At 37.7% G+C, this 26,135-nt stretch overlaps 2 protein-coding genes and 1 pseudogene across 2 annotated transcripts; all 3 read right to left on the bottom strand.

Moving 5' to 3' along the window:
- Nucleotides 1–285: 285 nt before the first annotated feature.
- Nucleotides 286–1,581, bottom strand: LOC149043689 (tyrosine kinase receptor Cad96Ca-like). The gene is made up of 2 exons (XM_089210109.1): nucleotides 579–1,581; nucleotides 286–407 (listed from the first exon to the last, which is right to left on the bottom strand). The coding sequence occupies exons 1-2, from the start codon at nucleotides 805–807 to the stop codon at nucleotides 286–288; spliced, it is 351 nt and encodes a 116-aa protein (XP_089066235.1). The 5' UTR covers nucleotides 808–1,581.
- Nucleotides 1,582–7,444: 5,863 nt separating this feature from the next.
- On the bottom strand, nucleotides 7,445–21,573 carry LOC149043688 (limbic system-associated membrane protein-like). Its single transcript, XM_089210108.1, has 5 exons — nucleotides 21,420–21,573; nucleotides 18,972–19,319; nucleotides 14,609–14,863; nucleotides 11,211–11,483; nucleotides 7,445–7,761 (listed from the first exon to the last, which is right to left on the bottom strand). Exons 1-5 carry the CDS (start codon nucleotides 21,484–21,486, stop codon nucleotides 7,445–7,447), a joined length of 1,260 nt encoding a protein of 419 aa, XP_089066234.1. The 5' UTR covers nucleotides 21,487–21,573.
- Nucleotides 21,574–24,463: 2,890 nt separating this feature from the next.
- Nucleotides 24,464–25,975, bottom strand: LOC149043687 (uncharacterized; annotated as a pseudogene).
- Between the last annotated feature and the right edge of the window lie 160 nt (nucleotides 25,976–26,135).

The following is a 26,135-nucleotide window of genomic DNA, read 5'->3' as shown; positions in this document are numbered from 1 at the left end:
GGTCTCAGAAGAAGGTAAAGACCAAATATCCCTTAGAAAAAGCGATTCTGCTTATACAACAGAATGGCTTGTACAATGGCCATTATTTGGTCTTCGTCTATCAGCAAATCCAAGAGCGTCGCTGTTAGCTAAAAAAGGATAAAATTACCATATGCGATGGCTGTTTGTTGTGCTCAATTGTGAAGCAGTGAATTTTCCACTGAAGCAAATTATCAATGACGCGAAAGCGTTACAGAGTAAATCAGAGTAAATGCAAAATGTGTACAGCAAAATTAGACCTCATAATCAAAGCTTACCAGATTCTGTAACGCATCCCAGAAGTTTAATGACGTAAGGATGTGGTTTTAGCTGCTTCATTGTGTCAAGTTCTTTCATCAAATCTCTCTTGTCCGATTCAGTAGCGTTTGCTGGAGCGTTAAAAACAAGGAGTAAAATTTGGTTAACGGGAATAATATGTAAAATGTCGAAATAGCGACATAAGTTGTCAAATGACAAATAGCTAAAAAGTTGCGGTAACCCGGTAACAGTGAATGACTGTAGGCCAAGACTGTCATTCAATTTACAGTTCAAGAACTCACTTTTAAGCATCTTAATAGCCACTGTGGTCGTTTCAGGACTCCCTCGAAGTCCTACTGCTGTTCCCTTGGCAACCTGACCAAAAGCACCTTTACCAATAATTTTTTCTATGGTCACGTGGTGTCTTGGAACTTCCCAGCAGCGTGTTAACCGATGAAGAGGCACGTAATCAGCACCTGAAGCGGTACTTTGTGCTTTTCTATCATGTTTGTTGACTTCTATGAGATCCATGTATTCCGCAGGAGGCTGGGTGAGTTTTGCTGAATCGGGTAGACTTGGTTCGCTATCTTCTAATCCTGTTTCATTCTATTAAACCAACATACCTTTAAGGTATTCATATACAAATCTGTTATTAATCCCAATAAAATTTCCTACATTTTTATAAAAATCAGTTAACCCGTTTTCATGAGACAAGCGTTTATATTATTTCATAACAAGAGATTATTAATAATTTATAATCTCTTGTCCTTAAATATTACTAATATTTATTATTACTAACACTTTGTTCTCTGCCATTGAAACTATCATGTCCAATGCAGTGATCGAGGTTCATAGCATATTCGTTGAAGCTACAAACTGCAACATGAAGATCGTCGATTGGTAGTGCGAGGTAAGGCATCAAGATAAAGAGACGGCCAAAACGGCGTGAAAAAAAAATTATTTACAAAACAAATATCAACCGGGTGCAGACCAGTTTGAAATCTATGAAGTGAAACCACGCAGTTGAACCAGGGACAACCGAAGGAAAATCGATGGAGCAGCTTGGTAAAGGACATGATCCCAGGACAAAGATCCTATCGAGTCAAACTTCTTCCCATATTTTATTGTACCTGTCATTAATGCATTATGCCTTTTTGGTAGAACTACACCTTTTTTCCTTCCTATTTGTTGCAAGCGTTTATTTCCTTCTAGAGAGTAGACGTAAAGTGAGATTACATAATTACTGGCCACACTAACATGACCTCAATGTCTTAGCTGTAACTTACGTAGGAAACACCTCTTTCATCTTCATAAGTCCTACAATTGAGAAAGCATAAAAATATTTATTTTGAGCAAATAATCAGTTTAAGTGGAAGTTTGTTATACGATGATACCATATCTGGAGTGCCAAATTCTTACCTCTGTTTCCCAACAGCGCCTGAAAAAGAACGAAAGGAAAAAAAAGACAAATGATGTGGATGTGGGTCAAGATTTGCTTTTGCTTAATAAAGAATCTTGCAGCCAAACCCTCTATCATAGATTATGAATTTTTTTACCTACCTTTCTTATGTAGCCAGATCATGTAAATAATTAGGAGAACGATTATGAAGGCAAGAACCCCATTTATGGCTAACGAGACGTTGTTAGATGGGCAGTTACATTCCTCAGGACCTAAAATGATTCAGTTTACAAAGCTTGATCAGATAACATTCAAACAACATTTACAGTGATCGTGGTAAATACACTGCTCTTACTACATAGCTTATGCTCTAAAACGAAAACCGTTAACTCGAACTGGCTAGGTACTAAAGAAAAGCAAGGTGCTACTCTCTCTATAATAATTTTTAAAAGTAAGATTTTTGTTTAATTTAATAAAAACAACAACAGCGACGAAAACAAAACTTGGAAATATATGACTTACAGAAATGACTTGTTTAATTAAACAGATACGGAATACAATTAAAAATGTCCATCTTCGGACGATTACGTGTAAACACTTAACAATAATATTTCTTTGTAAAACATACTTTTTGTTGTGCTTTCCGAGCCGTCTGTGGTTATAAAAACTTGTTTAATTGATTCTGGATCGACTTTGAAACCTCCGAATTTCTCTTGCCTTGCAGCATCCAACAGGACAGTCAAAATATTGCTAACGACTACACTTCGATTGAACCTCATCATGAAGTCGAGAACAACACTACCACACCTAGGTAAGGGGGGAAGGATGTAAAATGCCGAATCGAACACCGTGCCGAAAAGAGTACGACGCATAAGTTATGACTGATTATACAGTCTGTATTAAACAAAAAGAGATCGTGGGAGGAGTTCATTTAGGGTTGCAAGTAGTTTCTTCATCCGCTTTTACATTCTTCACCTATTCAAACATTTGTCAACTTTGGAGAATATGACTACATTTCCTATTCCTAATATTTTTTTATCTCTCCCTTGAAAGCTTATTACGATTACAATACAAAGCCATTTGTTACAATAAATAACATTTTCATTATAGGACCTTGTTGCTGTCTTTGCTCTGTGAAAAAAATTGTCGCTACCTTAATTTAAATAACGTTACTGGAGAAATAGTTAAACAGGTTATAAATTAGGAGAACCGCAGTACTTAAGTTACGCAACGTTACACTTGGGGATATAGGCGTCTTGTGGTCTGTTTTGACTTATTATAAATGAGTAGCCTAAAGATTAGAAAGAATCCAGCGCCAAACAAAGTATGTTACCGAAAGGACAGAGTTTACAGCGAGAGCAATTCGACGAAGGCGCACCTTGCGTGACAAAAATTGAGTAACCACACGGCTTCAATTGCATAATCAGTCATAATTTATGCATTGTGCTCTTTACGGCACGGTTCTCTATTCGGCATTCTATTTGTACTTTGGTGACTTTCAAGTGTTAAAATACATTGAGATTTAACCAAAAGAGTATTTTTGATCTAATAAACCAAGGTAAATAAAATTAATTCATGTCATTCTGTGTCAATCTGTTGCTGTACATTAAATAAAATGTACTTCAAATGTAGATTATTTTGCATTAACTAAGATTTTTTAGAGCAGAAACATCAATTTTAACTCTAAAATACGCCAAACTGAGATAAAGCTCCTCTCCGCCCCAGAACACAGATTTGCGTTAGCGTTTGTTGTTTCAGTGTTGAGACAAACTGCACCTTACCTGGTGTTCACGGTGTTGGCGGATGAGCAGCCAAACTTAAAGGCAATTTGACAAGCCTAAAAGCACATTTAAAGAAAAAATGTAAATTTGAATACTTGTTTCGTACTTGAAGATCGTTCAAAATGTCATTTTGTTTTAACAGAAATATTGAGATTTCGGTCAACAATAGATTGATTAAGATTCCCTTTTAATGATAAATATCATGGCAGTATTCTATACACTACGGTACACAGATCAAGTAGATTATCTAACCATTTCTGGAAATTTCGCAGCAACTTCTGAACGTGTGCTACAGTTCCCCTGTATCGTCGCTGTCAGGTAAACTTCTGTGCTTTCTGAAGCTGAAGAAAAGCCGTGTCCTTTTACATTTACGAAAAACATGAAGAGCCTTGGTTCACAAAAACTGCCGAGAAGTGGTTCCATCTAACAATAATTCAGCTTGAACATTGTTATGTCTGTTTGTGAGTCTACAGTCCTTCGCTAAGTTCCAGGCCTTCAGTGACCTAATTCACTCTTTTTCTTTTACTCAAACTCATTTTGTAACACTAAAGAACATGCTATTATGATTACATAGTTTTACATGTAATAAAAAAAGAAAACGCCTATAAAGAACATTTACCTGCGGGAGTTGTTTGGGATGAGGTGGCAACTGTACTTGAAACTGTTTGAACTGGGAAAAAACAAAATACGTTTTAAAATGATCGACAAGCAATTTTAAATTTTATGTCATCATCATACCAACCTCAAATCACATGATAATAAAAATACGTTAGCTTAAGTAATTTTTTTTCACGGAGGTTCAGGGTATGATAGACTATACTTCCTAGAACTGTTATTATTATTCATATCATCGTCACCAACATTATTATCATTGATATTATTATCACTGATATTATTATTACTATCATCATCATTATAATTATTATCATTGTCAACACTATCACTAAAAAGTACCCAAAATGTCAGAGAACTACAGAGAGGTCCATAAAATCTTAGAGCAAAACTGACCTTTTTAGTGTTAAACTCAATAGAACATAGAATACTAATACAAATATCTAGGTACACATATAACAACAAGACTAACGACAGAGCTACATAAGAAAGAAACGAACTTACAATTTGTGGCGTAATCAGGTCTGGTAATGAAACTCTTAAACAAAAGTAACACGGCGCTAGCAAAAATTAACGAAAAGACTGACTTATCTGAAATCAACTAGTAATGAAAAGTATGTAACTAAAACGAAGCTTGTACTAGCGAGAAATAAAGTGCTACCAGCACTACGTAATTCTTACACAAACTCATGCAAAAAAGCGGGCTTAATTGAATCGAAACAGAACATCACAAAAGTAATTAAAAAATATATATATAAAAACAATATAAAATATTTCCGCAGTTACTTGAAAATAGACAGAAATTCAAATTCTAGTTGCTACATTCCAACCCCTTAGGTTTACTTTAAGTATTGGGCCATCGGATCGGATAAATCCATCCCTTCCTGGGTGACCTTCGAGAACGTGACCCAAAGGCCGCCGACTGGGGTGAACTCTTTCATCAGGAATTAAAACCAGGTTACCAACAGCAAAACTATGACGTGGTCTGATCCATTTCTGCCGTCCTTGCAAATTTAACAGATATTACGAAAACCATCTCCTCGAAAATACGCCAGGAAGGTATTGAACCAGCTTCCAGCGACGATGGCAGTACAAATCATTCTTAACGAAGACTCCTGGTGGCAAATTTAAATGCCATCGAAGTAACAAATGGTCATTAGTCGAAGATGGTGAATCAATAGGACTGCATGACATTGTTAAGAGTCAATGGTCAACCATTGAGAATTCCATCAACTCCTGCCATCAACGTTGGCAGTGCGTCTCCAAAACCAATTGTTGCTTAAAAAGGGCTCTTAAGATCTTTCTCACTAAACGAATCATGCGTTCCCAGACTCCTCCCATGTGTGATACTTCAGGGAAATTAAACTTCCTCTTGATGTTCTTCTGATGAAGGAAAACTTCTACCTTCTGCTGATTCCAGTTGTTCAGGGCTTCAGGGATTTCTCTCTCTCCGCTACTTAAGTTCATACCATTGTTACCTCTTATCATTTTTGGCGTCCCTCTTCTGCTGATGAATCTGCATAGAGCGCGAATAAACGATTCTGTTTCCAGAGACTCGGTCACTTCAATGTGGATTGCTCGGATAGTTAAGCAAGAGAAAAGACACCATAGCTTTTAACTGTACTTCTGCCTTGCTTCACATACAGTGGGCCAAAGGAATCTATGCCAACGTTAGAAAACAGGGGTTTATCTGGAATAAGCTTGTTGCCAGGTAAATCTAACATCAATTGTTGGCCCTTTGCAGCATTTTGTTTCTGGCATGTTAAACAGTTACTGAGTACTCTTCAAAGAGCAGCCCGTCCCTTAAAGATCCAGTACTTTTTCCTCAAACTGGTCTGGACATATTCTTGACCTAGATGACCCACAGACTAATGAACATCTATAATGAGCAGTTTGGTAACATGGTGCTTTGAAGGTGACAGCAATTGATGCCTCGATTGGTAATCTGATGAAGAATTTTGAAGCCGACCACCGACTCTCAATATTCCCGTTCCATCCAGAAATGGTCTCAATTTGTAAACTGAACCAAATGAGCCAATAATCTTCAATTTACGCTTCTCAGATTCGCCTGGGCTCAAGTCTGGGAGGGCATCAAACACTGGCGAGAAAGCTAATTTTTACACGTATGTGATGATTTGAGCCTCTGCATGTCGTAATTCGTCCATCGACAGCCGTCCACAAGGTAATGGATCAACAGGATCCTCTTGTAAGTACCTCTTGCTCTTAAGGAATTTTTTAAAATCTCAGACGCCGAGCAACTCCCTTCTTAAGCTTAAACCATGACGAATATTGCAGAACCATAAGGTTCAGTGGTCCTTCATGAGGTCCCCTCTATGAGAGTAACATGCTTTGTTCGAGCTTGACCCTGACCGCTCGGTCTGACTAAAGAGACTGGATAGGTGGGCTACGATGTTTCACTTTCCTAAAGAAACTTAGGTCCTCTGAACCAAACCTCCCTCTTTAATAACTCCTTTACCGTTAGTCCTCTGCTGGCATCGTCAGCTAGGTTGATGCTTGTTGGCACAAAGTTCTACTGGGAAGGTTCTGAGCCATCATGTATCACTGTCAGGCAATTGGCCACAAACATGTAGAATCGTTTGTCTCTTTGCTCGTGATATATTGGAGGACAGCTCTGAAGACTAACCAAAACACTGTGTTGAACTTGATTCATTCTGACAGCTAAAACAGCAGCTGACAATTCCAATCTGGGTATAGTCATCTGTTCCACGTGAGCCAAGCGAGATTTCCCAGCGAGGAGACTGCAGTGGGTGCGGCCATTTTCAAAGACGAGTTTTGCATATGAAACAGTCCCATAAGCAATCTGAGAGGCATCTGCGAAGTGGTGAAGCTCTGCATTTTGTACCCAGCAAAAGTCGATTGTTTTCAAACATATTGGTTAAGGCAACTATTATAAGCATAGGTACATCACATAGCCACCGTCTCCAAAACTGACATTATTTTCCCACTATCTCTTCATCCCAGGTGAGTCCTTGTTTGCAGAGATCTTGAAGGAGCTTTTTAGCGAGTAAGGTGATTGGCGATACTATGCCAAGTGGATCATAAATGGAGCTAGTCACTGATAGAATCCCTCTTCGTGTGAAGGCCTTATCCTTTAGAACCATCTTGAAAGTAAACATGTCGCTATCCATGTTGCACTGAACACCAAGGGTTACTTCAATAGGAAGCACACAAGAATTTGACCACAAATCCAAAATTGATGAAGCTCTGTCTGAGGTTGGAATGGTTTTGAGGACTTGCCTCCTATTACACAAGCATTTAGCCAATTGAAATCCACCTCTTGACAATAGGACACACAAATCCTCTCTCAATGTACTAACGAGTTCATTGGTTACACCGATTTAAAACAGTCATCCACCTAAAAGTTCTTCAATACTGTGTTGATCACTTCATTGAGCCGCCTTTCGAAGACCAAAATTTTTCCAACTTGGTGAAGATGTGCCACCAAAAAGGTGTACTCAACAGGCTCCTTAGATAAGTCATCGTCAGGCCACCAAAGGAACCACAAGGTATCAACATCGTTTGGATCAACCATTACTTGATGTAATATGGCTTCAATGCCTGAGGAGAGAGGTACTGGTTCCTGAAGAACTCTTAAGAGGACACCAAGCAGGCTGTTAGTCAAGTCTGGACCACTGAGTGGTTGGTCATTGAGCGATGTCCCTTTGTATCGGGCTGTGCAGTCAAACACCACTTGCAGTTTTTCAGGCTTATTAGGATTGAAGGCAGCATATAATTGACTGGTGATATCTTGACTCGAGGTTGTTCATTGTGATTTTTTTAATTTGGCTCATTTTCTCAAACCAATATTTTAATTCATTTTGACAACATATCAATTCAACTGATACTGACATCATACACTACATCTGAAGAAAACATTTCCTATCCTCGAAATTCTGTTCAAAACATCAGGAACATCAACAAAAGTCTTCATCTGCCTGAAAATACTGCTAACTAGCACATGTGTCGATGGTCACGCACAACACGTCAACCTCATTACCAGGGTCTCTATCCATCCCTGTTCGGGGTTGTAATGGTTCATTGTGTGGGAAGTTTTATTGACGCAATGTAAACTGGTATAAAACATATTTCCTATTTTGGATTATAAATCAAAAGTACTTAAGAGAGGATGTCAGCATCCATCGAACAAATTTGAAATATTGTGGCAAGTCGACCAAAATTCGTTTTCTCTCCTACTTTCATATTTTGTAGCCCAATATGTCCTAATAATTGTGATGTAGTTTTTTTGTGAAAATATATTTCATTTTTCGAGAAATGATATTTTTCGTTCCGCCGCTCAAATATGCAAATTTTCACCCTGAATATTACCCGAGTTGTGTGACCTCATGTAACGAATTTACTTGACCTCCGGTATTTCTGTCAGCATAATCCTTTGTTTTATCATCTAAACTTAATTCCCTGTCACTATTGAAGCTGGCAAAGAAATATTTATTTTTTGGTGAATATTTTTGTCCGACATACTTTTTCTATGTCGAAAAGTAGCATCAAAACAAAGACAGTTTTAACAATGACCGATATGACAGAATCTACTGAGCTTCTAGCTTTTAAAAGACAAAAGGATGGTTATAAAGTTACTGTAAAAATTTCCTTGTGTATTTGTGTCGTTATATCGTGAGACGAACTCAAACTCCGGCAAAATTACTTGTTAGCGCCTACTTGTCACTACTTGTTTTTTGGCATATCGAGGCATAAACCACATCAATTTGTGAAAAAAATCTAACATGACACTCTTATTTATGATTTTATAAGACCAATAAGCTGTTTCGGCTATTATATTACGCTTGAGTAATACTTTTTGCCGAGAGCCCAGGTTTTAAGTGGTGTTTTCCCCCATCCATTTATATCAGAAGCTGGTCACGCAATAATTGATACCAACACAAATGAATATTTACCTTGTATGAAGATTTTTGTTTATGTTGAATGGACAATATTACAATATGTTACTTTTGTGGTCACTAATCGTTGTTTCAGTAGCAGCTTAGCAGTTCAAAGCGGGTTGTTGCTTCAACGTTATTGAGATTTATAGTGTTCTGGCAGGTGAGCAGAGCGCGATCGGAAATGGGTGAGGATGCTTGTCATACCTTTCAGTGGTCAAAATCAGTGATCTGGTACCTTTTACGGTGTCTCAAACTTTAGTGGACTACCAGATACCCAGCTGGTACCTTTTAGGGTGTTTTTCTCTCAATAAAATGCCTGAAATAAGCATTTATAGGACGATTTTAGTGATCTGACTTGAGCCTCTGGAGTACATCGATAAAGGAGTTCTTATTTTTGGGATTTTTTAATTTTTTGTGTTTAAATTGGTACTTTTTAGGGGTAGATATCAGTTGTTTTCACTCCCACACGGATGAGTCAGGTACCTTTTATAATTTTATAGGGGTCATTTTCGAAACTCCCGGCGCGCATTCTCGCTCTCTTGTCTATAGGGGCTCCCCGGGGGGTGCTGATACGTGCAGCACACTTGAAATTTAGCAAGGAAAAATTTTGATGTGATTTTCGGGGAAGAGAAAAAGGTTTTGTCAGCGTCTTGTAGCTGCTGCAGAAGGGTCCTTTACCACTGTGTTCTTAATTACGCGTCCCGCCAGACGGCGGGAAGCCTACAAAGTTGTCAGACATTAGTATAGAAAACTCCGCCTCTGTCTGGATTTTTGGTAGCCTATTTACCAACTCCCGATCGAGGCCCAAGTCTGACGGGACGCGTAATTTTGCACAAGGTGGTAAGTAGCCAGGTTATATGAATTTTCCAGATGTCTTGCGTACTATCTGTGGTACACGCTTGCCAATACCCCAATAGGCATTTGGAATCGACTTAACCCTACCTTTACCATGGTCGTACACTTCTTTAGGCACTCTACAACTACTAATGAAACCACGAATCCACCCAACACCGGTACCGAGATTTGATCTATGAGTAGGGCAAATTGTAAAATCATCTCCGCAGGTAACTTAAAATGTCTTTTTTTACAACTACGCAAGGGACCGAGCTGAGATAAAGTCGGTCTTCTAGATTCTTCTCGATAACTATACCCAAAAGTCCTACAAGCGAACGACTTAAATGAACAGCAAATCTCCTTGTTAGCATGTAAGATGAGACGCTTATACAACAGATCAATTGGTTAAACGGTGTGTAGCTTGTCAATCGAATTGACTTTTGTAAACATTCTTTGACTTCCGCCGGCAAAGGAATCAATGATGGATCTGGACATTTTAGTTTTCTGAATACAGCAATTCTTGGAAGGTTTTTATAGATATGAAAAGAGAGAAAAAAACCCATCCCTTCGTAATTCGGAGGTTGATTCATCTTTGAATTTATGTGTCACGTTTGTCATGCAACTAATACAATAATGTGGAGAAGATTTACAAACTGTAAATTAAATCTGGTTAAAATATGGTAGAGCATAACTTGATCACCGAAACAGCTAATAAAATCATAAATAAATAAGGTAAGAGGTTATGTTAGATTTCTTTACTAGCTATAGTGATTTATACCAGTAAACGGTGGCGACAAGTAGACACACCATGTATACTTCATAGTCGCTAGCAAGTAAATTTTGCCGGACTTTGAGTTCGTCTCACGATATAACGACACAAATACACAAGGAAATTTTTACAGTAACTTTATAACCATCCTTTTGTCTTTTAAAAGCTAGAAGCTCAGTAGATTCTGTCATATCGGTCATTGTTAAAACTGTCTTTGTTTTGATGCTACTTTTCGACATAGAAAAAGTATGTCGGACAAAAATGTTCACCAAAAATAAATATTTCTTTGCCAGCTTCAATATGACAGGGGATTAAGTTTAGATGATAAAACAAAGGATTATGCCGACAGAAATACCGGAGGTCAAGTAAATTCGGTACATGAGGTCACACAACTCGGGTAATATTCAGGGTGAAAATTTGCATATTTGAGTGGTCGAACGAAAAAACTAATTTCTCAAAATCTAAAATATATTTTCACAAAAAAACTACACCACAATTATTCGGACATATCGGGCTACAAAATATGAAAGTAGGAGAGAAAACGAATTTGGGTGACTTGCCGCTGTTTGTCTGATGCATGTTGACATTAGCTCTTAAAAATGCTCAAATATGTTTTTACTTACCCTTTATGTTAAGTCTCACGGTGGCTTTTGCTCCATCTCCAACGTCATTATGTGGGACACATTTGTACTCGCCATAGTGCTGAGATCGATTGACGTTATTGAGAGTGTACTCACTGTTGCTGTTCTCGCTTAGGAGGCTGCCATTGAAATAGAACTTGTAAATTGACACTTGTGGCACAGCAGCCATAACTATGCACTTGAATGTAACAGCGGCTCCTTCAGTGACGGTATTTTGAGCAGCATTGGTAGTGAGCCTCACACCTTCAGGTTTGTCTAAAAATTTAAATCAAATCATCTCTTATAAATCACAACCTCTTGTAAAAGTCTAGAGGGTGCATAACGATACAAAAAGGAAGGGCTAATCTTTTATCAGTCTATGGAGTGCCTTAGGAAGAAAATATAGTGCTTTGGTAAAATTGTAGCAAGTCCACTACCCACGGTTAGAATGCTGGCTAAAAGCAAAATACTTTAACTTACACATTGCACAATGAAAAACAATGGCATTACTGCAGCAAGAAAAATAACACCAGCTATGTTGTTACTAGGATAGCTATTTTAAATCCTCTGTTATTAAAAATGAGCAATTTGTGAAGCCCAGCTTTATGTCTTAACGGACATAAAAACGTTGTCGCTCAGGAAAATTTTTCTTTATCAAAATCCTTAAGTTTGAGCCAGAAGACGAGTGCAACTAAAATTAAGCGAAACTACTCGTTTGTGAACAACTTTTTTTCTAGAGCATTTCCTCCTTACATCAAGAGGATTTTCAGCGTCGAATGCTCGATCTCCGTCCAATCTTATTGTTGTACGTGCTTCAGAACTGAGGACGAAACCAAAAAGCGCAAGCCGAAACCGAAGCATCCACTCAAAGTTCATTTGTGGGGGGAATCAGTAGACCTAGTGCCCCCAAGATTTGCATCTTTGATAGCATCATGGATGCTGATCTCATTTGCAATGTTCTAGAGACGACGCTTGTTCCGTTTATTGGAAATAAAGTTCCGAGCACCATTTCATGAAGGATAATGACCTGAAGCATACGTGTAGCACAAGCTCTCTTCTCGGAGTGAAAAATCAACTGGTGGCGTACTCCCTGTGAAGAATCCTGATCTTAAGCACATGGAAACCTTGTGGCGTGAACTCAAGTTTTACTTGGAGTCAAAAGTAAAACTTCACAACAAGCAGGAGCTTGTAAACTGGGAGAGAAAGGTCACGCCGGAGAAGCGTGCAAAATACATATATCATGTTTTGCAAAAGGTTGTCCGGCTGTAATGGAGGTTCGAGGTGCTGAAACAAAATATCACAAAGGCTCTGTTAGGAGTCACCGCGCCCTCCTCCACCTTGTAGGTTGTTTAAAATGGCTCTTTTAGGAGCCACCAAATCTGATGAAGTCAATGACCAATAAGATCTTTGTATCACAAAGAATTTTCTACAATATTGATATAGCTAAACAGTATGATGTCATTTAGAAACTTCGTTTTTCACAATAAAATTGTTAAATGAAACAAAACATGCAGACGTGGCAAAGATTATGATCAGCGAAATGAAAAGAGTAAAAAGGAAAAGAAAAAAACTCTTATGTTGTGTGTAACCACTCAGTTATGGAACGTTAACCGTTGAATGAAATATGATATGTTGATATTACGAAGATTATGATCGGTTTTCGCAAAGCGAAACCAAGGTTATTTTCGTCGAGTAATTTTTGCTAAGTGATTTTCGCCCATGTTTGCTGAACCTCAGGGAACTTGCATGAAAGCTAAGATGTTGTAGTATATTGCAACACAAAAAGAGCGTATAAATACAGTGAAGTTCACAGAAACGGACTTGGCGTCCTTTCATTGTATAAATCACAAAGAATGACAACACAACCTGAGACTTTAGTTTCGTTCTAATGAATGGGATTCGTTATCAGATCGAATGAAATTTGTATCATGTGTAAGATAAGATCTTAAAGTTTCACTAGTTTTTATTTTAAGGCCGCGAGAATTGAAAGTGCTTACAAACACGGTGAAATTTTTTAGAAAGGAACTTGATTTCCTCTGGGAGCAAACGGATCAAACTGAAAACATTAGTTCAAAACACCATATTTTTCTCGGGATTTGAAACTGACGTCATCATGAAGCAGGACAAAGGAAAACTGCTATCGATTATCTTCCAATAGCAATAATAATACTTTACGGGCGAGTTAAGAACTATCAACATGCAGGCTTTTTTGTTTTTGTTTTTGTTTTTTAATTTAAACGACCTGATACAAAACTATAAAGTAATAAATGATTTTACCAAACAACGCCCACGCGTGTCTAACGTCTTTATAATTATTTTAACAACAATTAGCAAGCGAAAGGACGCCAAACTTAATTATTGTCAACGTTAAGTTGCAAACAACACGGTAGTTAAGGTAAGAGATCAATCAAATTACAGATTTTTCGATCTGACTTAGCCGTAAGAGAGGTGTAAAAGCCCAAAATCGTACACTTCAGCCACTTTTGTTACCACCATTAAAACTGAAAACCTATCATGGAAAATAACGTTACCGCAATCATCTGGAAGCGTGAACAGCATTCGGACATTTAATTTATTAAATGTGAACGCCGAAACAATTAGATATCTCTCATAGGGGCGGCGGCATAGTGCTTGCAGGTTACACAACCTTGAAAACCAGAAAGTCATAGAAATCAATTACTCAAGTGCAGGCTTTGTCGTTCCTTTCCCTGTCTTTAAATAAGAAAAAAATGAAGCTTGTAATCACTCCATAATGCACTCCGTCACTTTTGTGTTATTTGGCAGTCGAGTATGTAGTATAAGGTGACAAGGCTTACGAATAATTAAATATAAAATGGATTCTCGCCCTGAAATAATATCTCGAATGTCACACATGCAAATATGTGCGCAAATCTTAGGTATGTAGTTTTAGTTTAAGCCGATTTTCGCGCCTATTAGCTGATCCCAGCTATAAGTAAAAACTGTAATTTCTCAGCTTAAAGAATTTTGACCAATTCTCAGCTTTCCATTAAGCCCCAACCAGAGCCCTAACACAGAATCAGAATATCCGCTAGCCTTATACGCTAGTCAAACGGAGCGAATTTTGGATTGTCACAATGATTCGGAAATGGTTTTAAGCCATTTTCTGAGTTAAACACAGTCCAGCTGAAGCAATGACTTGGCAAAAAATGTCGCATCCTCCTAAGTAACATAAAATGAGCAATGCTTCCACGTAAATTCAATTGCCCCAGCCAATAATTGGGACCAATGTATACAAAGCCGAAAAAGATTTGACGTGGAATTCTTTTTCCTGTCACCTTTGAACAGATTTTTCAGTTCGGGGTAACTGACCCCAATAACAGGATTCGCACTGTAAATAGGGTAGATTCAGAATTAGAAAACTACGGTTAAAATGTACTTACACTGAACTACAATTGATGTATCAATAGAAGTGAATTCCACTGAGTTATTGGCTCGACATGTATATTGTCCTGCATCTCTTCTGTTTATGTTATCGAACTTTAAAAACGTAGCTTTCTTCCCTGAACTTTCCAGTACTCTATTTTTAATCCATGCCACATCCGGCGGTGGTTTCCCAGAAGCTTCACAGGCCATGGTGACAGGGGATCCCTCAATGTGATATTTTCCTCTTAAAGAGATGTTTATAAGTAGTGCCTCTGAAATGTAAAAGAGATTATATCATTCCTCGTATAGCGTAGCAAATCTTACTTAAAATTAATATTTACCCAATTTCAATAAAACAGACAAAAGCAGCCAGCAGTTGGTCCCCAAAAACCACCTAGAATAAGGGGGCTCAAACTTCATTCAACACAAGTTAACCTGTTGGCATTAGCTACTGAAGAACTTGCTCACAAGAAAAATTATAAAGCAAAGCCCCAGTCTAGGGAATTATGGGCTGATTCAGGAAGTCACTCTTTAGGCTAAGGACCCTGGTTTCTAAGCTACTTCCATTTTAGTGGATAAAATTTTTGCCCCTGCTCAAACAAATAAGAACAGAGCCAATCAAGCCACACCCCACTTGGAACTTGGTCTGACAAAGAATCTACAGAAGACATCCTCAAACCAGAAAACTGAAATTTTAATGAAAGAGAAACTATGGCTTCTTCGCAATAAAAAGAATATACCAGTGGCATGCTGAATGCGGCTTGCCCATTACTTAAAGTTAAAAGACCTTACTCATCTCCTTGTACTAATCATTCCTTTGTCAAACATTAAATCAATTGATTTTTCGTCATGATTGTTCTGCAAAGGGAGTTACAGAAGGGAGAGTTTTGGACTTTTCCTCCGCAGTTCGAAGAATTAAACCCGCAAATAAAACTTTCTTGAGCCCATTTCAAATGCAAAGAAAACGAATTTACTTTCCTGCATTAAGAATGGATTGAATGGAGACCAATGTAAACAATTTGAGCTAAAACTTGTTTTATTGATCGAGATAATTTGAGTTGGTCCTTAAAACTAAAGTGATGTGAGGCAAACAGAGGCACTTGCAAGCAAATGAATAGGCAAGCAAACAATCAAATGTTTAAACCATATGGTCCAGTCTTAGTTTTGGTGAAATGCAGAAAACAGACAGTACCCAGAATATTGGGTGAGAAAAACTGGAGAGGGAAAAGGCGGCTGAAATCCACGCTAAGCAGTTCTAAGTAATAATCGACACAAGATTTGAGTTCGTTTGACATTAGCAAAGAAACTGTCTTCCAGACCATCAAGAGATGCTGATGTTCATCAAGAAACTACAAGAGATGGTGGGAAAGGAGTTGTAGAAGCAGAAAGTGGAAAGGCGACATCAAAAACACTACTTGATTCATCTTTGTGCTGGAAGTAATATTCTTGTTGCAAAAAAAGGTTTGAGTAAGAAATGCAGAACATTCCTTGCCAGCCAGAGTAGCTGAGAGAGTATTGGTGAAAGGAGGAAATCTAATTTAACGACAGACTAAAAAACTTGATTTTTAATAGTGAGTAGCACTATGCTTTGTGCAAATGTTAAAGGTTGAGGAAACTGTATATAGATTCCTTGAGAATGGAGCGGCTTGTTCGAAAAGTCCTATCTAAAGATGAATAATACTAGTTGTGCATCTTCAAATATCTCCATCTCCCACTCAACTGTATTAGGCCCTATTAAACTTTGTTTAGAATTTAAGAGCCAACAATTTGGAGAGCTTCCAACCGAAGTTGTAACAAAGATATCGTTAGTGTAAGTATACGCCAACTTGATCCACAGTTACTAAACAATACAAGAATTGGGGTCCTGATGTAGCTTGTCATCCAGTTGATAATACTACAAAATCTTGGAAGGAGTTATTGAATAAACCAGCAACCATTATAGAATTCTAAGTAATTTTGTTTAAATTTATAATGATCTATACTCGAGACTTAAAGGTTCTAGCTCTGCCCAAAAATCTGTCAGGTACAAGAGCCTTAAGAGAGTTACATAGCACAACTGGTTTCATCATGGGGAAGTGTACAATAGATCTATACCACAATCCAAAACAGCTTTCATGCAAATAAAGCTGATGCTACATGAAATTATCATTAATGGATACACCAGCCTTTCAATCAAATGTAATGATAGCTAAGTGCTCTCAGTGCGAGATATCACAAGCTACATTTAGTTGGAAGACCATTATCATGCGTTTTGCCCTATAAGTGTGTGCAAACAGCTGCCTCCCTTTAAGATTTTGAAAATTGAATGGAGCTATTGGTTTTTTCCTGAGTCCATAATAGACATAATATTTGACTAGAATCTTTCAGAGTTCACAGTGACATCAGGAAATTGGGGGTCACCTCTACAGACCTCCGTAAAGCTTCGAGAATGCATCATGTCCCAAAAATAATTTAAATTAAAGTTTTTCACAAATACACATTTTCCTCTTTATTTAGAATCGCTTGACCTCAGAACCTTAAACAGGAAAGGACTAAAGGACGAGAAAATAACGAAAACTACCGAAGAAACAAGAAACAACAAAACAAATTCCCCGCCCCCCACCCCCCAGCTCCAGCCGAGTATTCCACCAGTCACTAAAAGAGAAGGCATGAGCCAAAGTGGGAGGTGAAGTTTCCTTGATTATGCTTCTCTTTTACCAGGAAAAGTAATTATTTTTTTTAAATAAAACGCTAAACAGTACTTTGTAGATGTATAATACTTGCAAATGATATATGCCAGGGGGTGGATTTGACCAGATGTCACAAAGCTTCACTTCATTCAGAACCTTTGGTTTCCAATTTACAGCTTATTTCCCATTGCTATTAAGGATCAAGAAGTAGCCCTTAAGACTTAAATAACCAATTTATTGAGATTCAAGTATTCTTTGGCATATTTACAGTACTTTTTCATTTTAGGGTTGAATTAGGTCTGTCTTGATCGAGAGGGTACACAAGAACCATGTTAAAAAAACTTTGGCAAATCTGTTACAAAGATGGCAGTGATACATGAGTAAGAATTGCCTTCTTATGGTAAAGCAAAACAAAACAAAACAAAAAAACCAAGATGTCTGGCACTTGATTTTTTTTTTCTACAAGTGAAATATGAGACATGGATTGGCTTTGGGCTACACACATTAAATGCAAATGATGATTTGTTTTGCCCCTTTTGAGCCATAATAACCTGGTATCTTTCTATCATAATACAATTTGGAAAGAGAAGTAATGTGACAGGTATCACATTACAATTAAAATAAGCCAACACAACATAGCAACTGCATAAATAAAATAAACAAAAGAAAGAAGATTATGTAATGGCTGGTAAGTGCAATCAATTTTCATTCATGAGCCAGGATGGTCACATACATGTAAGCTCCCTAAAACGTTTCATACCGTAAATTGAAATGGAATACTTTTGGTCTCTTGTTGCTTTTGTGGAATTCAGCCAGTTTCTCAGTGGGGAAACCAAAGTCAGCAACAAAAACAAAGGTGTTGAACTGACCTCCATGAAAACAACATCTGCTAAAAACAACATTCCTGCCGGACCACATTGATCATCATCGGATTATTTTCTGTTTCCATGCTCAGTGTCTTTCACAGAGGATAAAGAGCTTGGATTGCAGACTTCATTGGTTAATTGTTTTCATAACTTTAAAAAATTTTGTTTTGACTTGCTCCTAAATGTCAGAAATTACTTGAGGAAGTCACCAACCTGTTAATGAAATTTACATCTGCAAACCTTAAAGATCATCATATTAATGCCCAGAAAGCAGCAAATGATTCAATGCTGACTTTCATTCCCTTTAGCAAGTCTCTTTAAAAGGCTTGAAAAGCGATATGATTTTTTTTACACCAAATTAATTTCACATGCTGCCTGTGATTGGTCATGCAATATTTTCCTTCATTGATTTATCATGCAACCAGTCAGATTGTTTCTAGTTTTGACTGACCATCGACAGCTTTACTTGGAGAAAATCTTAGTACTCATACTAATATTATAGTTATCTATGCATAACAGAGTAACCCAGTAGTAGGTGCCAGAAGAATAAAGAAATAACTCTCTGATAACACTTTCATTTCTTACTCTTGAGAGACAGCAAAGTAAATGGTAGAATTTTGTTTCTCCTTTTAGAAGTGCTGCCAGTTTTGCAGCTTTTGCCAAGTAAAAGTAGCACTATTTTTCCCAAAAGTTGGGTTAGCTAGCTACTTTCAGCCCAGCATATAAAGGTTTGCGCATATTTATGCTATTGATTACTTTCTCCAGATCTCAGTAACATGACAGACATGAGTTGAATGCATTTCATTTATGTTTGACTATTGATGACTTTCTTTTGTCATACATACCTGCCACAATAAGTTGCACTGTGCTTTGTACCACATACAAAAAGTCTCCAATCAATTCACATTCAAATTCGGTATTGTCTCCAGGGTTAATGTTCTTGATAACCAGGGTAGCTCTTCCTTCAATTTTAACTCTTCCTTTGTAAGATGGAGGAATTTTAGGATGTTCTTGAACACCACCACTGTCATTAAAAATCATTCTGACAAATGTGCCATCTACCAGAACACTATAGGTAATGTACTGAATTTCGTTATGTGGATCAGCATAGTCCCACACCAGATTGGCATCACTACCATTGATAAAGTAGCTTGGATTAGAAGGTTCCTGGGTGAAATGCACATCCATACCCCCTAAAATAGACAACCATAAACATAATATTCTCAGCCCTTTAGTTACATGTGTAACGATATAATTTAGGAAGAAGGGCTAAAATAGAGTCCACCACAGAGGCACTTTTAGTGTAAGCAGTAACAACAATAAGTGTAAATATGCACTACATTGGTATTCATTGATATCAATCAGCTTGAAATATACTTTCATTTGCTAAGAAACATAGTTCAAACAGTAATGTGTAACTATTTGTGCCTTTGTGTAACTTCTCAAACAATATAAATTTTGGTTTATTTGCTCTAAAGGTCTGTTTCTACTTACAACAACAACAATTTTAGGACAAGTGCATTTCCAAGTTTAATATTATACTTTAATTGGTGTGACTAAGTTCCAAAAATGGTTAAATGTGGTTGAGACATGTAAGAAATATACTTAGATACTTCATAGTTAAGTGTGAACATGTAATTTATATTCACAAGTTTTGGAAAATAAAATCATGAGCAAGGAACAAGCAAGTTTTTGTCTAGACTATGAGTGGATAAAAATTGTACAAGCAAAAACTAATCATAATGTAATTTGAGGAAATGTGGGTTGTGTGTGTTGCAGAAAATAGAGCAACATTTACATTACTGCTGAAACAAAGTAAAGGCAAAAGTGAAGAACAAATTAGTTGAATGAAAAGCTTGCATTAATATTATAGGAATTATAGTGCCAATTTAAAACATAAATGTTTCTCATTCACATGTGCATGAATCAAATCGCAAAGGTGGATTGTAATGCTTTCTTATCTGAGTCAGAATCTACAAATTTAAGTCTTTTGTACCATTTTGGAGGAGATTCCACTTTAGTTCTTTGGATTGCAAATGTCAGGGATTGATCAAGGCATAGATTTAGACAAAGACTGCAATCAGTTTGCATAAGGAGAAATCAGAATGATTTTCACCAATTTTCATGAAGTCTGGCTTTCTCCGACATCATCTTCCTTAGTAAATCTAACTTGTTTACATCAATGGCTGACTTCTTGTTTTAAACCTTGAAGTCATGATTCTATAGTTGTCTGCAACCAGCAAACCTCACTGACATTCACTTTCATTCATTTTGGCAAGCCCCCAAACCACAAAGGCATAAAAAAAAACCCATACCATTGTTTTCACTGGTCAAAATATCTTCTACAACTTGTGATTGGTCAGATGCTAATTTCTCACTAGTGAGAGAAACCATCCTACCTATCAGAATTTGTGCAGTTTATTACAAATCTTTTTGTTGTTGTTGTTAAATTAGCTTGAAGTAAATCTCAGTAGGTATATACATCAGCAAAGATATCTTCACATACATTTCAAAAAGTTTGATCCTGGTAATTCTTTAACTGTTTTTAAATATATAACAAAAATAAGTCATCCACTACCGGTGTGGGATACCACACTTATATGTGCATAAAGCTAAAAACTTGCCAAGCAAACAAATCATGCATGTAGGTATGAGCAAACAATGCTCATTTATCCATCCAAGCACATTGGGAAGTTTCTTTACATGATTGCTGCCTGGAGGAAAAGTCACACTCAACTTAGCTAGCAGCAATTATCCTTGCTGAGGTTATTGTTTGAACCAATACTGATTGGAAAATTGGTAACAGCTCTTCCCAATAATGAGTGATGGATGGAAAGGAAGAGAGTTTATGTACAGATGGCAACTCTCTTCTAAGTTTGCACAGCCATTATGTTTGTAATGGAAAGCCACCTGACAAAGCAGTAACTTTCCTCATGGCTAAAAAGACGACGCACACTAATTAAGAAAATATTGCACTTCGAAGTTTCAATGTTGATGTTAAATTCTGAACGTACATGGTATCGTTACACTTGAAACATAAAATCATTTGCTCTTGATTTCTATCGCATCATAGTTATTCAGACTTCATTTATCACGCGATTGAAATCCCAACATCATATCTAAATTTTGAAATACAAAAACTGTTGAAAGCAACCTTGGAGTTCGGAAATCATTTTGACGAAAATCACGTTCATAAATAAAGGGTCGGCGTTTTCGATATCTAAGCTTAAAATGGCACATGGTAAAAAAAATACTGTCAAATCCTTTGTACGGGAGAATAACTTCACACTTACCTGACCCGTGAAACTTTACCAGCAGAAGAAAGAGTGAGTAAATTTTATAATCACGCAAAGACACCATCCTGTCAGACCTTTGCTGATGCCTCAACGAGGAAGGATGTGCCAAAATCTTCTGGAAGTCACTTGACGGGATGGCCTATAAGGCCCTAATTCGTTTTGAGACTGGGACCGGGTGTCACGATCCTTGTCGGCAAATTGCCTGAACAACATGACGGATGGTGCGATTTATGGAAAAAAATCCCATTTATGTTAGACAATTAGGACACTTGCATGAATTGTAGAAACTTTTCTTTCGGAGAAACGTTCCATTCAGATTAAACTATGCGTGAAACTTGCGAATGTTACGAATGAGAACAAAGACACCGATATCGATCACGCGCGCGTGGGTGAAAGTCACGCAAGTAAAAAGTAACTTGTAACAGACAGATTTCAACTCCTCTTTCTTGTTTATCAACCGTGGATTCTTTTCCAAGGGCTACTAAATATAATCAAGGTCGGGTTCCACTGATCTATCCCCTATGGGGATGCACGAGAGTACCCATATTTCTGGGGCCGGAACCGGAAGTCAAGTGGATTACAAATGAAATAATAACGCAATCCAGACGCGTAAAGTCAGTCAGTACATGGCAAGAAATGCGGGAGTCATTTTGAATACATTTTTTTTTTTAAGAGTAATTTTCCTCAATTTTGATTCAGCTTCTTCGTGTATCTTCGAACCATGTGGTCTAAAAACATCTCCAAGACTTTTAGTTTTGTGGTTGATGTAAAAAGGGACTTTAAGATACGGTGCGGTGAATCTGTACTACGGCTACCTTGGCCGCGATAGATAAGGGTGAGTACGGAATATTTCCCTCCAAATACGAATCGTTAAGTTACAGCGACACTACGGCGAAAAGCTCAGATCTCAAAGCGTTGTTGTGCAGTCATTCTATTGGCAAAAATGTCATCCTTCAAGGAAGCAAGAGAGTTATTCCGTCTTTGTTATAAGATGAACAACATTAATGATGACGAATTTTTGTTGCTTTACACTAGCTACGAATCACAAAACCTAGAACTTCCGTATGACCCGTTCTCTGAATTTGACTTCGAAAATTTTAGCGACGAATGTTTGGCACAGTTTAGACTTTAAAAAATGCACATACCGTAATATAAGATGCAGTCAAGGGAGTGTTTGTGATGGAGAAGAAGCTTTATGTTTGCTGTTATGTGTTTTCCATATCAGTATAGCGACATGGTACATTTATTCACCAAGCCTGTTCCTGTTATCAGCATGATAAGAAATGAAGTATTGAATTACACTTATGCAACTCGCGGTCATCGTATTCAACAATGGAACTATCAGCGGGTCACCCCACCTATCATGTAAACGTGATCAAAGTAAAATAAAAAAATTATATGGACAGGCGGGTTACCTCACCTACCTGAGGTCCCCCACCTCCATGTAAACAGGCCCTAAAGGTGTAAACATGTAGTACTTTTCATCCTCCGCTCTGAATTTACAATCAGGTAACTTATATGAACAGCGGTACCGTACTTTGGGCACGCCCTTTCTTCGCCGAATTTTCTGTTTATTCTGCTGTTATGTAACAGTCTTTGAGGACTATTTTCTCTTAAGATATCTTTTCAAGTATGATTCTAATTCTGTTAGTAAGTTCATTATAATTTTTATATTACCAATCCTGTTTTAGTTATGATCAACCTTAACCGCAATAGTCAAAAATTTAAGGTAGAAAATGATTTTGTAAAGCGTAAACAGCTCGAAAGTACCTACTTAGTATGTGAACTCCGTACTGTGTAGCTTAACGTGATTCGCTAGTTAGGTGTAAAAGGATGAAGAAGATTAGAGATTGATAGCTCAGTAAGCGTCACCTTTATAAGCGGTGACCCACACTTTCCTTGAGAGATCTGAGCTAGTTCCCGTTATAGTAACTTGTGTAGAAAAAGGAGAGAATAAAGAAATAGTCAACAGAACGATGGTGTAGTTTACACAATCGAGACATCCGACTCGCCCGTAACGAGACCTCCACCGTTTCAGAGCATGCCCACAACACTAGACACAAGCCACTCTGGAACGAAGTAAAGTTTATTGATCGTGACCATTATTACTACACGCGCAGAGTCAAAGAGGCAATTCATATAAGACTTCAGCCCAACAACATCAACAGGGATAGTGGAATAGAAATTCCAAAAGCGTGAATGCCCACGATCAAAAAACACAACAACAGGAGAGCCGTGCGACAGCGGACCGCCGGGGGAGCAAATCACTGAATGAAACAGCTCTAGCACCGAAATGCACCAATCAGAGCTTTTGAAAAACAACCAATCACGGCAGAGCATCATGCTTTATAAGATCACGCATGATCAGTCGACCTCATCGCCTGAAGAAGACTAGTAGTATGCAGTCGAAACGTCGCGATCTACATCACACGTGACTACCTCGTGAGATAAACGAAAAACTTAGCTTTTATTGTTATTCACCACGATGAATAACCACAACCTTTTCTACGAAATCTTGAATGGTGTACACACAGAACAAATTTCAAGCAAAATGGGTGGAGATCATATTGGCAGAACCCAACAGAATTTACTCCTACTTTGAAAAAACAGAAAATGCAAAATGACATTTAACAAACAAAGTCATTAACTTGAAGCTGCAATAAATTTACAAGGAAGGGCAAGTCAATACAATGTCATCTCTGTCGGGGAACTAGTTAGTTATTATGAAATTAAGAGATCCTCGCAGCTAAGAACATTACTGAAACGAGTAGTTGTAAATAGGACCTGAAAAAAATTTAGGCCCGTACGGGATTTGAACCCATGACCTCTGTGATACCGGTGCAGCGCTCTACCAACTGGGAGCTAGTTAATGAATTGGGTACAAATAAACCATAATAAACTAAACTAAAATACATTTTTCAGGTCCTATTTACAACTACTCGTTTCAGTAGTGTTCTTAGCTGCGAGGATCTCTTAATTTCATCTCTCCACCGCAGTGCAAATATATGAATTTTCATATATCTAAAATCACTAGTTAGTTATTACTTTTTCGCAAGTCTTTCTAACAACACCATCATAGCCTGTGTTTGCTGTTGTTGTTGTTGCAAAAAAAGCCACTTGAAGTGTTTGCACCTGATCTTGTCGTTATGCCATGTTTGCAATCTTAGCCTCCTGGTTTTTAAACATCTGCGTTTGCTTCTCTTTTTCGTTTTCAACTTCTCTTGCTTTCAAAGCGAGCTCCTCTTCACGGATCTTAAGCTCCTTTTTGACTTTTCCCGTGGAAATTCGGTAACGTGAGCTCTGCTTCTTTGCTGCCTTTTCGCTTTTCTTTCACAGTCTTCATTAGCCTTTCTTTTAGTTTCACCAAGTCTTTCCAAGGCTTTGGAACGCATCTCCTCGGTTCTTTTGAGATCTGTTTCTACGCTCTTGCTGTTACAGGATTCTCTCGTTGATTCTGCTAGTTTCTCTCTTTCAGAAATTTCTTCTAGCAATACGTCGAGCTCTGTTGGTTCGGGAGATGCACTACTTGCTTTTGCTTCTTCTTTACTTTACTGTCGACATCTTCCGAGTAGCAAATCAAATCTCTCTCTCACCACCCTTTGATTTAATTTGAGTTTGACTGTAGTCACACTGTTGAGGTATTCGGAAATTTGCGTCCAAATTCTTCCGCTTTCATTGCTTCCTTTCTTGAACTTGTAAAACTTTTGTACCAAAATTTCTTTGCACAGCAACACGTCGTGTGCTGTTGTCCACTAAATTGGCTTGTTGTAAAAATCAAAATTAACGGAAATAAATGAACTTTCGAATAACTTGTTATCAGTACCCACCAACTTAGTGCCGGAAAAGTAAACTGAATAACTGTCCCTGATTTTGACATCTTTTTTCTACAGATAAATTTTGACCAAATTTCGTTCAGCTATGGTTTATCAACTCGTAAAGAAACGTAAGTAATTTAATCACAAGGAAAAAAAATTAAAATAATTAAGACTTCAGAAAAAATATTATGGCAAATTCTGACGTACTCACCACCACGGGAACGAAGCGATTTTGCCGTAGCAGATGGCAAGAGTACGGCGTGAATTCCCGCCTAAGATATGCGCAGTCCGATGGGTTTTAAGTGTAGACTTCCGGTCGCCGTAGTAGAGCCTGCATCTTAAAATCCCTAAAATCAGCCGAGAAGCTTTTGCACGAATACGAAGTGGAAACAACAACTAGCTTAGTTATGTATTACTGTTACGGTGTTGGCAAAGGTAAGTCTAAAGTCAGAGGGGCGCCTTAAATGAACTCTGGTTACGAGGGGGAATGTTAAATGGAGGGATGCAGGGTTGTAGTGGTCATGGGGAGACCAAGGGATCTAAAAACATTCCATAAAAATCGCAAACTAAATCTACTCTTTATTTTGATTTTTGAAAGACAGGTGTGTCAGAAACGTGAAAAAGCTGTACCACGCTTCCTCACAACTCTCGGCTTATTCGAAAGAAACACACCCTCAACGTCCCGTTGTAAGCACGGGGAACAGTGCTATATATGGCGCGATAAAACACGTGCCGCATACAAGTCTGTTTAGTTATGTATAGATAAAGGAAATCTCTTATAAATGTCAATTAAATTAAGAATAATTAACGCATCGTACAGTTTCCAACACAGGTGCGTAATTCACTTACCTTGTTTTTTTTTTCTTTTGTTTTTTTGCAAAAATTGGAAAAGACAGAA

Source organism: Pocillopora damicornis, chromosome 6 (genome assembly GCF_964200805.1).
Source record: "Pocillopora damicornis chromosome 6, jaPocDami1.2, whole genome shotgun sequence".
In the NCBI taxonomy this organism is placed as follows: domain Eukaryota; kingdom Metazoa; phylum Cnidaria; class Anthozoa; order Scleractinia; family Pocilloporidae; genus Pocillopora; species Pocillopora damicornis.
The sequence above is the reverse complement of the archived record's forward strand: the minus strand, read 5'-3'. Positions and strand labels throughout refer to the sequence as shown.